Source organism: Lepidochelys kempii, chromosome 1 (genome assembly GCF_965140265.1).
Source record: "Lepidochelys kempii isolate rLepKem1 chromosome 1, rLepKem1.hap2, whole genome shotgun sequence".
Classification (NCBI taxonomy): domain Eukaryota; kingdom Metazoa; phylum Chordata; order Testudines; family Cheloniidae; genus Lepidochelys; species Lepidochelys kempii.
Genome location: NC_133256.1, coordinates 211,553,733 through 211,565,871, shown reverse-complemented (window position 1 = coordinate 211,565,871; position 12,139 = coordinate 211,553,733). Strand labels below are relative to the sequence as shown.

Genomic DNA, 12,139 nt, shown 5'->3' with positions numbered 1-12,139 from the left:
CCCAACCTCACTCACTCACTCATTTTCACCTGCCTGGCTCAGGGGGCTGGGGTACAGGAGGGGTTGAGGGCTCTGTCTGGGGGTGCGGGGCTGAGGATGAGGGGTTTGGGGTGCAGGAGGATGCTCTGAGCTGGGATCGAGAAGTTCGGAGGGCGATCAGGGCTAGGGCAGGGGGGTGGGGCGTGGGGGGGAAGAGGTCCAGGGGTGCAGGCCCCGGGTGGTGCTTACCTCAAGCAGCTCCTGGCCAATGGGAGCTGCAGGGCAGGGGCAGCTAGTGGAGCCTCCCTGGCTGCCCCTACGCATAGGAGCTGGAGAGGGGACATGCCAGCTGCTCCCCGGGAGCCGCGCGGCACGGAGGCTAGCAGGGAGCCTCCAGCCCTGCTGTGCGGCGCTGCCAACTGGACAGTGAATGGCCCGCCAGGATCCCCTTTCGACCACGTGTTCTGGTCGAAAACTGGACACCTGGTCACCCTAGCTCTGGGAGAGTATCACAATGTACTCTTTTCCTAGTCTGCCTCCAGCCCATCCTTTCTGCCCATTCCTGGCCCCCATGTCTCTAACTGTGGCTGACGATGCGGCTGCTGAATCAAGAGTCTGTAACAAATACTTGCCCTTGGTGAATCCATGCTGACTGTTCCTGATCTTCCTTCCAGTGCATGTTTTACACTTTTTGATAGGTACAGCTGTGTGTCTACTCTCCTCCTCCCCCCCGCCCAACTCCCCCTCCATCTATCACATTTTATTTCTCCTGGTCCTGCTTTCCTCCCCCTTTGAGTTATTTTGCTCATGCAACCCATCGGGGATATTCTTTATTATAGTGGAATAAGACAGCATTCTCACTCTGCTCCTAACATAAGGTACATGCGTTATGTCTGGTCCAAGCTTACCTCCTTCCTGGGAATTTACTTGATTGTGAACTTAAATAACAACAACCAAACAGAAACCTCAGACTAAGCTTTCTCCTGAGCTCAGCTGTTCATTGGATGTTCCTTTGCCTCAGAGGGAAACTCGAACCCGTTTTATTCTGAACTGGACCTAGAAAGACCCACCTGCTAGCATGAGTCAGCAGAAATAGGGCTGTAGCATCTGACATGTGGGTGACTCGCCACATGAGACCTGCATTGCCAGGTGGTATCCCAGAGCCTGCTGTCATATTAGGGAGTTGGTTTTGCTGTATTGCACTCTTCACTCAGCTTGTGTTCCTATGTGGTAGACTTCCATGCTAGTTTCAGTGTTACTCTCTTAGCCATCTCCATTGCTAATGCTCCGAAGTCAAATCTATTTAGATAATAAAACCCTTTCTCTGAACCATCCACAAATGAATCCACCTTGAAGCTCCTAGTCCTTTCCAGATTGGAGATTTCAAGAGAGGGTTAAGAAATCACATTGAGATGGGAGGCCTGCTACCTCCACTTCAACTTTAATGGCAGTCTCAGTCACTAATGGGGATGAGAAATGGCACATATCCCAGCTCAAAGGAGGCAATGTCTGTCCAGCGGTGTGGTGACTGAAACTGCACAGCCAGTCAATACAGGATTCTCCCAGCAACAGTGTGGTCTCAGCCTGAAGGAGAATGTGTTCCTTCTGGGATCTGAAGTAATTGGTTCCCCTTTCTCATCTGTCACTGTTTTCTTTCCCCTAGCCTGTCCCACTGGTTCCTTTAAAGCATATGTGGGAGATGCCCCCTGCAGACTCTGCCCCACCCACAGCCACGCTCCAGTGCCAGGCTCCAGTGAATGTGCCTGCCAAAGCCGATACTACCGCTCTGCTTCGGACACGTCTGACACCCCCTGCACTGGTAAGTGTTTGGGTAGAGTATGTGAGGGGAGGAAGAGGGATGGCCAATGATTCTGGGGAGTCTCTGAGTCATCGCCTCTAAGAGCCCCTGAGAAAGAGAGAATAATTTCTCTTCACTCTTTTCCCCTGCAGGAATCTGGGGGGCACCACTTCTAATCCACTACAGGGTATGTCTACCCACCAAATGTATTGAAGACATTTCATTAATCCCATATATTATATACAATTCTCAATATAGTAGATACAAAAACCTGCATTAAAAGAACATTTATGTTGCAAAATCAGGCTCTCAGAAATTAGGAAATGTCAGAATTCAGTTTGCCCAGGCAACCTTAATTCGGCCTCCTTGTGTGTATGCATTATGATACAGTCTTTAATTACATGATCACATAGTATTTTTCTGTAAGGACCCCTGCCTCATTAATTGCACAGGATGACAGTGCTCACTGAATGAGCAGTTACTTCATATGTTGTTTTATCCTCGTTGTACAATGAGTAGCACCAGACTACACACTACTGAAACCCTCCTTGGAAGAAAGAAATATTAATTTCCTCATGGGCTTTCTATGGTGCTTATCTCTATAGTCCAAGTGCTTCACAAACATTCATGAATTTGTCTTCATAACACCCCTGTGAGGAGAGGGAGTATTATCCCCATTTTACAGATAAGGGGCGGAGGCACAGAGAGATTAAGGTCAAAAGTGTCCATTAAATTTGGTTTCCCAATTTGAGATATCTAGGACCTGATTTTTCAGAGTACTTAGTATGATATAGCACTTTATGTGTTGAAGCACAACTCCCATTGTCTTCAGTTCATAGATTCCAAGGCCAGTGGGGTCCATTGTGATCATCTAGTCTGACTTCCTGTATAACTCAGGACATAGAACTTCCCCCAAAAATAATTCCTAGGACATATCATTTAGAAAAACATCCAACATTGATTTTTAAATGGTCAGTGATGAAGAATCCACCATGATCTTTGGTAAATTGGTCCAATGATTAATTACTCTTGCTGTTAAAAACTCATGCATTCTTTCCAGTATTTATGCATTCCATTCCTTCCTTTGCATTCTGAATTTGTCTAGCTTCAACTTCCAGCTATTGGATGTGTTATACCTTTCTCTGCTAGACTGAACATCTCATTATTAAATATTTGTTCCCCATATGGGTACTTATAGCCTGAAATCAAGTCACCCCTTAACCTTCTCTGTGTTAATCTAAATAGATTGAGCTCCTTGAGTCTATCACTATAATAAATGTTTTCTAATCCTTTAATCGTTCTCGTGGCTTTTCTTTGAACCCTCTCCAATTTATCAACATCCTTCGTGAATTGTGGACACCAGAACTGGACTCAGTATTCCAGTAGTGGTCACACAAGTGCCAAATACAGAGGTAATATAACCTCTCTGCTCCTACTTGAGATTGGCCTGTTTATGCATGCCAAGTTTGCATTAGCCCTCTTGGCAACAGCATTACACTGAGAGCTCGTGTTCAGCTGATTATCCACCATGACCCCCAAATCTCAGAATTACTACTTCCCAGGAGAGAGTCCCCCATCCTGTAAGTATAACCTATTTTCTTTGTACTTAGGGCAGCTGTGAGCGCTCAGCACTTCTCCAAATCAGATCCCTGGGTCTCAAGTTGGGCACCCAAAAAATTAGGAACACACAATTAGTGACCACCTGTGAAAAATTTGGCTTAAGTGACTTGCCCAGCATCACACAGGAACTCTGTGGCAGAGGCAGGGTTAGAATTCAGTTTTCCAGGGAAGCATTCACCTGTTTTAAACATGAGATGATCCTTTCTCTTCTTGCAGTCCCTTGCATCATTCATTGCACACCTTCCAGCTTTTGCAACAAATGAGGCAACAGTCCTACAGACAACAGATTCCTTCAATTCACCACCCGGATTCATATCCAGTGGATGTCCATCCTGTGCACTGAATGAGACAGGGGTCCTTTGGAAAAAATAGTATATGAACATTGGCCAGTTTATGAAGGCCTACACTCATCTTGCAGGCAGTTCTCTGTTTGTCTGTTCATCTGTAAAGTGATAACTTGTGAATGCCAAGTAGGAGCAATTTCAAAATTTCAGGGAATGTTCTAGGCATCAGTGTCCAGAACCCTATTGATAATTGGGGAAAACAGAAAAACAAAAGGGGACACATGGAGCCCTTGCAGCACTTTGCTATAGCATGCTTAATGCAGACAGAATGTTCAGAGAATTTAGCTACCAGACTGTAACAAGTCTCTACTGAACATGTGCGTACTGAGATTTTAAAAAGGCTCATAAATTGGATGGCTTTTTATGAGAACAACACAAGGCTCATCCCTGACAAAAAGCCACCACCTTGCTAAATTTCAAGTCCTTGCTCCAAAGCATGGGGGTGCTAGAGCTCTTATAAGAAAAAGAACATTTGAATAGGGACAAAACAATGTATTTGTCCCTAGCCTCCTTCTAGGAAACAGCTGAAACATTTTTTGCAGAGGAATGAGAAATAAGGAACTTGTCCTCTTTTTCTCTTTCCTTTTCTTTCTTTCTCTCTGTCATTCTTTTGTAGGTTTTTAATATCTCATTTTCCTCTCTTGTAGGCACTCCCTCCGCCCCCCGGGATGTTAGCTACGAGATCATTGGCTCCAATGTGCTCCTGACCTGGCGCTTACCCAAGGACCTGGGTGGCCGCAAGGATGTCTTCTTTAATATCATCTGCAAGGTGTGCCCGACGGGGTCTCCAGGGCCCTGCGTGCGCTGTGGGGACAGCATTCAGTTTGAGCCACGCCAGGTGGGGCTAACAGAGAGTCGTGTGCAGGTCTCCAACCTGCTGGCCCGTGTGCAGTACACATTCGAGATCCAGGCTGTCAACCTGGTGACCGAGCTGAGCCCAGAGGCACCCCAATATGCAGCCATCAACGTCAGCACCAGTCAGTCAGGTGAGGAGGCCTGTTCATCTGACTCTCATCCCTCCTACTGCTTTCTCTCATTCCTTCCTTTACATTCCATGCCTTGTAGCAGGCATGGCTTTGACTTGTTTGGCTGTGTGCTGTACTTCCTCTTGATCTGCCACTTCTGAATGGTTCCTGTGTGCCCCTCTCTCTGCTGCTCCCTTTTTTCCCTTCCCCTCTTGGTGGAGAAGCTGAGTTTAGCTGCCAGTGTGAATGGGCAAGAAGAAACAAGGAAGTGTCAGAGGCAGGAGATGGCCCAGAGGGAACAGCAGTGAGCGAAGTATCTCCATTGTTCAGAGGAGCAGCTGCTTCATTGTGTGATGCAGGAGCCACTGTCATCGTTTGTCAGGGGCCCTGCGAGTTTTAAGCTGCTGCAGAAGATTTAGCATTTCTTCGCCTTTTCATCATCCCCTCTATCTCCTGCTCTTCTTCGTTTTCCCTTCGACCCCCCCTTCCTCTCTCTAGTTCATCTTTCTTCCCTTAAGTCACTCTTCAGTTTCCTTCTTTACCTTTGCCCTCTTTCAAAAAAGAGTGAATCTCCTGTTTGTCTTTACTTCTCCTCCTGCATCTCTTCAGCTCCTCTCCTGTCCCCTTCCCTCTCTCTGGATTCCATTTCAGTTCATATTTCATGACTCCTTAACAAACATCACTGGGAATTCACCAACTGTGCCCGTCTGTGTCTTAGTGTCTGTCTCGAAAGAGAAAAAGATGACAGCTGGGCACAGCATGATAAAATATAGTATATATGAATGGCTGTATCCACCACTGAAGTGCATCTACCTCTAGGATGCACAACTGTTCAGGTCAGTAGACAAAAAAGAAAAACACATCAATGCCAACTGCTGTGGGAATGCCAGGGTGAAAGAATGCAATGACCCGAGCTGAAATTTAGTCAAGACTCAGAAAAAGAGGTTAACACCCCATTTTACAAAAACTGTCATGGATTCTTCTCCTGGCCAAAGTTTCCTTTTTTCTAACCTTCAGTGCCATGGTGCTAAAGAATGATCCTGGGATGTTATTTCCCTGTGGATGGGAAATGGTATTTGCCCAGATATTACACTGATGACTGCCATCTAAATGTCTGTTATAATAATAATGAAAGGGGTGTGATCTTGGAAGCATCATGACTAGAACTAATTGCCCAAGTCCTGCTGAGACTTGGATCCAAAGAATGTCATATTGCAATGTGGATGCAGTCAAGCCTTAGACATGAGTGAGAAGATCTGTGTAGTGCAGTATGGACATATTAGTATGGCTGTGCAACCCAGCTCCAGCAGTTGAAAACCCAGGTTTACACTGTAATTCAGACTCTCAAGCATGGGCTTGGGAAACACCAAGTTCACAAACTGGGTCCCACCGACTCAGGTTTACAATGCAGTTTAGAAGTACCCTGAGAGACCAGTTGGTTGTCTGGGCAGCCCTGGAGGTGGTGAGTGAAGGGTTGCAAAGCCTATCAGAGTGATGGACAGAATAGAGGAAGCTAGTATATGGAGGGGAGATGGCAATAAAATCAGGAGAATCCTGGATTGTTGCAGAAGGGCTGTACTTGGCTGAGAGTGGAGGGACTCTGAAACCTGACTAACAAAGGTAGCCTGAGAGAACTGAATGCACATATTTGGCTCTGCTAAGTGACAGCTAGAATTGGGTGGGGACATGGCAACTCTCTACAAGGGTGTACATAGCTAGAGAGAGAGGAATTGTTCTCGGGTGGGCTCGGGGTGGGGTATAATCAGGAGTAATGGGATGAAATGGAGCAAAAGGAGGAACAATTTAAATTGAATATCAGGAGCTGTTTGCTACCATTGAGCTCTATTAAACTCCTAATTAGACTCTACTAATTAGACTCCCCAGAGAAGTGGTGGAAGCCCTATTGCCTAAATCATGTAAAATTAGGCCTGGACAAAGCCCAAGAGAACATACTATAGGGAACTATTCTGCCCTGGCTGGGGACCAGACGTGAACTGTGCTAATAGGTCTATTCCTGCTTTAATGTATGGGTTCTGCAGAGTGTCTTGCTGTGAGGACAGGGAGAGGTGGATAATGCTCCCCGCGAGCAGAGAGGAGGCTGCAGGTGAGCTGTGGCTGGATCATGAACATGTGGCCGGGTCACTTATATGACTTGGGGGGATTCCAGGTGTTTGAAAGGAAAAAATCTAGGGCACAAATTGCTTTCTGAGGTGCTGGAGGGTGTTAGGCATCTGGTGGGGGATTTTCTGCCCCATCGCTCCCGTTACCAGGGAAGCAGCGATTAGCAGAGGTTATGTGGGATACCTGGCCCCTCAAAGAGTGGTGCCACAAGTGGCTGCTTGGGTATTTTGTGCCTCTGGCCCCAGACACAGGGAGAGATGACTCCTGTGGGAAGGGTGGTTCCAGGTGGTGTCTCTGAACTCTGCCGGGGGAGGGCAGGTGGCACATTAACCTCCCAAATGATTTCCCCTGCTCTCCGCCATTTCCCACCCCTGCCTCATTTGTGTGAGTCAGCAGTGGTGGAATCTAGTGTAATATCTTCCTTCTGGCTCTGTCTTTGAATCACCAAGTCTCCTCTTTTCCTTTGCTCATGCCTGACTTGTTTGTCCTGTTCTGCAGCCCCCCTTTTCCTCTTGGCTTGTGGGGGCTGGTCTCTCATGCTCCAGAATGGTCTCAGGGGAGCAGCTGTCCAGACAGGCTCCTCTCCAGAGCTGCAGTGTGCACTGGATGGTTATTGTGGTTGGGTCCTTTTTTACCTCTACTCTTCCCCAAGATCATTAGCAATGAGCTTGAGATGAGCTGCCCTCAATTCATAGTGACAGCTCAAGCTAACGAGGCCTCTGTTCCTCTGTCACGTGGCCTGTCTCACTCCTGACCCCTCCCTTCAGCCCCCTTGGCAGCTTTTCACTTTAGCTTAGATTTTCTTTTTTTATTGTTACACACACAGATGGACTCTCAGCTCTTCCACTCCAAGAGAGACAGGGAAGCGGGTTGGATGGAATGGATGAGAGGACATGGAGAGATGAGGAGCGAGAAGTTGGGGGACAGAATTTCTGAATGAAAGGGTGTAACACTTATCTCCTCTCCATTGAATTAAGGGTAGCCAGACAAAGAATCTTCAGCCCCAGCAACCTTTATATCTCCCCTTTGGCCCTGCACTAACCACAGGTTCTCTCACTCCCCTCTATGGCTGGGTGCATATATTCTTCACATCCACTCTTCCCTCTTCCACATGCCCAAGAAAACCTGAGGACAATATTCTGTTCTTGGAACAATTTCTCTCCTTTATTCTCCTCCATTTCATAGAATCATAGAATCATAGAATATCAGGGTTGGAAGGGACCCCAGAAGGTCATCTAGTCCAACCCCCTGCTCAAAGCAGGACCAATTCCCAGTTAAATCATCCCAGCCAGGGCTTTGTCAAGCCTGACCTTAAAAACCTCTAAGGAAGGAGATTCTACCACCTCCCTAGGTAACGCATTCCAGTGTTTCACCACCCTCTTAGTGAAAAAGTTTTTCCTAATATCCAATCTAAACCTCCCCCACTGCAACTTGAGACCATTACTCCTCGTTCTGTCATCTGCTACCATTGAGAACAGTCTAGAGCCATCCTCTTTGGAACCCCCTTTCAGGTAGTTGAAAGCAGCTATCAAATCCCCCCTCATTCTTCTCTTCTGCAGGCTAAACAATCCCAGCTCCCTCAGCCTCTCCTCATAACTCATGTGTTCCAGTCCCCTAATCATTTTTGTTGCCCTTCGCTGGACTCTCTCCAATTTATCCACATCCTTCTTGAAGTGTGGGGCCCAAAACTGGACACAGTACTCCAGATGAGGCCTCACCAATGTCGAATAGAGGGGAACGATCACGTCCCTCGATCTGCTCGCTGTGCCCCTACTTATACATCCCAAAATGCCATTGGCCTTCTTGGCAACAAGGGCACACTGCTGACTCATATCCAGCTTCTCGTCCACTGTCACCCCTAGGTCCTTTTCCGCCTAGCCATTCGGTCCCTAGTCTGTAGCTGTGCATTGGGTTCTTCCGTCCTAAGTGCAGGACCCTGCACTTATCCTTATTGAACCTCATCAGATTCCTTTTGGCCCAATCTTCCAATTGGTCTAGGTCCTTCTGTATCCTATCCCTCCCCTCCAGCGTATCTACCACTCCTCCCAGTTTAGTATCATCCGCAAATTTGCTGAGAGTGCAATCCACACCATCCTCCAGATCATTTATGAAGATATTGAATAAAACCGGCCCCAGGACCGACCGACCCCATTTAGCCGTATTTCCCATTCCCTTGTTCTCTGTTTCCAAGATGACTGCCGCTTTAAGAGTTTGGCTACACCTAGTGGCTCACTGTCTCCTGCTCCACAGTTAGAGAAGGGATCCGATGATCGCTACATCAGTCATTTCCATGGCATCCAGTGATGATGTCCCATCTCTGGAAGGGGTTTCATTTAAGGTAGGGCACAAGGGACTGACACAGGAAAACTCTTCACACTTACATCCTTGCAGTATAATTTGACTTGATCTTTTCCAGCAAGCTGCTATCCCAAAACAGTTTGGAGAGTAAAATGGCATGCTTGCTGGGATAACTAGGAGAGGGAGGAAAATATTCAAAGGTAAGGCAAGATAGAAAAGTCATGTTCAGCTGAGGTTTGAGGTTTTAAGATGGATAGATAAAGAGGTGGAGGCCATTCCAGAAAACAGAAGCTGCAGAGGAGAAGGATCTTCTATGAATAGTGGTGCGGTTGTATAGTGGGAAGGATGGGAGGCTGCCACATGGCAAGCAAAAAACCTGTGGAACCTACTGCCACAATATGTTATTGAGGCCAAGAGCTTCATAGGATTTAAAAAAGGATTATTTATTTATATAGATTATACCATTTGAAGTTACAATGTCTATCCTTATGCTTCAGGGCATAACTATCTCCATCTGAAAGCGGTCAGAAAGAAACTTCCCTATGGTTATTCCAAAATTGTCCATTAGGGGGTTTCCTGCCCCTTCCTCTGAAGCCTCTGCTACTGGTCATTGTCAGAGACAGGATTCTGGACTAGATGGACCACTGCGCTGATCTAGACTGGCATTTCCTGTGTTGCTAGAAAGTGGGGAAAGGGATAAAGAGATTGGCTGGAGCAAGTCCATGGAGTGTTTTAAAAGCAAGGAGAGTGTTTTGGGGTATTTTTAAACTGAATCCTGAAACAAAAGAGAGCTAATGAAGCAGTCTGAAGACAGAGGTGATGTGGTCAGGCTTCCTCGTAGCTGTGAGAAAATAGGCAGCAGCATCATTCTGCCCATGCTAGAGTCAGAGCAATGGGACTTGGGGATGCCAGCCAGAGACAAGGGAGCTGCAGTAATCATAGCAAGAGAATCTGAAGGGCTGGGTGAGGGTTTCAGCAGAGGCTGAGCAGAGGCAGTGAGATTCAAGGGCAATGCTGCAGGGGGTCATTCAGCAGATTTTCAGGCTGATGGGCTGTATGAGGAGGAGGAGAAGACTTTAGAGTAAAGAATGATGCCAAAGTTACTGACTGTGAAATCAAATGGAAGTTCTGGGTTTAGCCGGGAAATGTACTAGAGGATGTTCTTCTTGCCCAGGAGAAGCACATCTGACTTAGCTGGTAGAAGGTGAGACAAAAACTACAAATTTTCTTAGTCAAAACAGAAAGGGAACATGGAGACAGAGAGTGTATTACAGGCTGTCAGAAGACTACATTTACAGATTAGTATAATCAGCATATAGCTGACAGATGAAGTGCAGTTCTGCTATGAAAATTGACTGGACACATGAATCGCAGGGCTCCATATTCATTGTCTCTCATTGATTGCAGATCAAAAGAGCTCATTTTGGAAGTAAATTTTGTTTCCTAATTGTTAACTCTGAAAGTTCAGCCTGGGCTCTGAGAATCAAGCTGGGTTGTTTTCTTCTCACACATCATCACCAGTAATAAAGATTCTGCAAGGCAAATTTTTCCCTCAGTGAGAGTTGTCTCAGCTTAGGGTACATCTACACTACAGCACGAACAGCACAGCTACAGTGCTACTGCAGCACTGTAGTGTACGCTTCCTACATCAACGGAAGGCATTTTTCTGTTGGTGTAGTAACAAGCTACTGCCTTGAGAGGCAGTAGCTAGGCCAATAGAAGATTTCTCCCTTGGACTTAACTGTGTCTACAATGGGGATTAGCTCAACCTCACTACATTGCACAGGTGCAAAATTTTTCACAGCCCTGAGAATATTGCTAGATAGACCTAAATTTTTGGTATAGACCAGGTCTCAGTTGTCTTCAGAGGGTTTAAAGAGGTATAACTGACTGGAAGTTAGTAAAAGATTCTGTGGATGATGCACAAGATGGAATATGCTCCAGTTCCCTCTCTCTGAGCTGTGTTGTCTCTGCAGGCTGAACAGAAAAAGAATGTGCCATATTTCACATTTCAGATTACAGAGCACTTTGGATAAGGGCAAAGATACACTGCTCAGGAGGGTAGAAGTAGATGGAAAATAGCAGAGAATGGAACCTAGTGGTACCCAAGGAGAAGTTTCTGCACAAAAGTGGAATGACAGCTAGGGACAAAAAGGGGTGTTATTTGATAGGCAGACACAGAACAGTAGAGTAGTAATAATAAATAAATATTTTGCCTTTCTAAATTGCTGTCCATCCAAAGAACTTAAAGTGCAACATCCTGACAGGATCTGAGACCCCTGAATAGCTAGGGAAGTGACTCAGGGAGATGGACAGAACAATGTTGAAGCCTGCAGTGAAGGCCTGCAGGCCAACAAACAGAGGAACTGGTTAAATGCACAGAGGAAAGTCATTTCTGTGCTGTGTCCAGGCTGAAATCTGTTCAGGATAAGGATGTGTGAAAGGTACTTGGAGAAAAAACAGGTTCCTCATGCATTTTGCTGGGAGAGGGAAATTTAGTGATGGGATTGCTGGGAATGTAAGTCAAGGACAAAAGAGAGTTTGACAGTGATAGATTTGTAGAAAGTACTAGAGGAAAAAGACTTGTTGACAATGGCAATAATATAAGGAATTCATTTGGGGAGATAGGACCAAAATATAGAAGAGGGAAGAGAGTCAAGAAAGAAGTGGTTTTCTCAAGGCAGTTGGTGCTGCTGGAAGCTGCTGTGGAGAGAAGAAGGAGAGCATCAATGTAGAGGCCTGCACAGGGTGCATAGTCCCTATAACTGAAGGAGTCAGAGATGGAGAGGACTTCAAAGGAAAGAAGTTCAAAGGTGGCTTCAACATGCATGTCATATCTCCAGTGACATTATATCAGAGGAGAAGAAACTGCTGAGTGTGGGAAAGTCATAGATCTGGGAGGGGAGGGAGTTATCAGATGTGATAGACCACAGAGAATTTCAGAGGGCTGAAGAAAGAGAAGAGTTTGAAGGAGAGAATGAATTTGAATCCACCTGAGTTTTGGTGTGACAGCA

The 12,139-nt window shown here is 46.2% G+C and overlaps 1 protein-coding gene across 3 annotated transcripts in view; it reads left to right on the top strand.

The window, feature by feature from the left end:
* LOC140898617 (ephrin type-B receptor 5) overlaps window positions 1-12,139 on the top strand; it is a 138,787-nt gene that overhangs the window by 104,149 nt on the left and 22,499 nt on the right. For 2 of the 3 annotated variants that reach the window (XM_073312682.1, XM_073312699.1), the window contains exons 5-6: window positions 1,643-1,798; window positions 4,389-4,727. In XM_073312682.1, the coding sequence (XP_073168783.1) occupies window positions 1,643-1,798; window positions 4,389-4,727 (495 nt within the window). The remainder of the gene's footprint in view (window positions 1-1,642; window positions 1,799-4,388; window positions 4,728-12,139) is intronic. The other variant, XM_073312690.1, reaches the window with a different exon arrangement.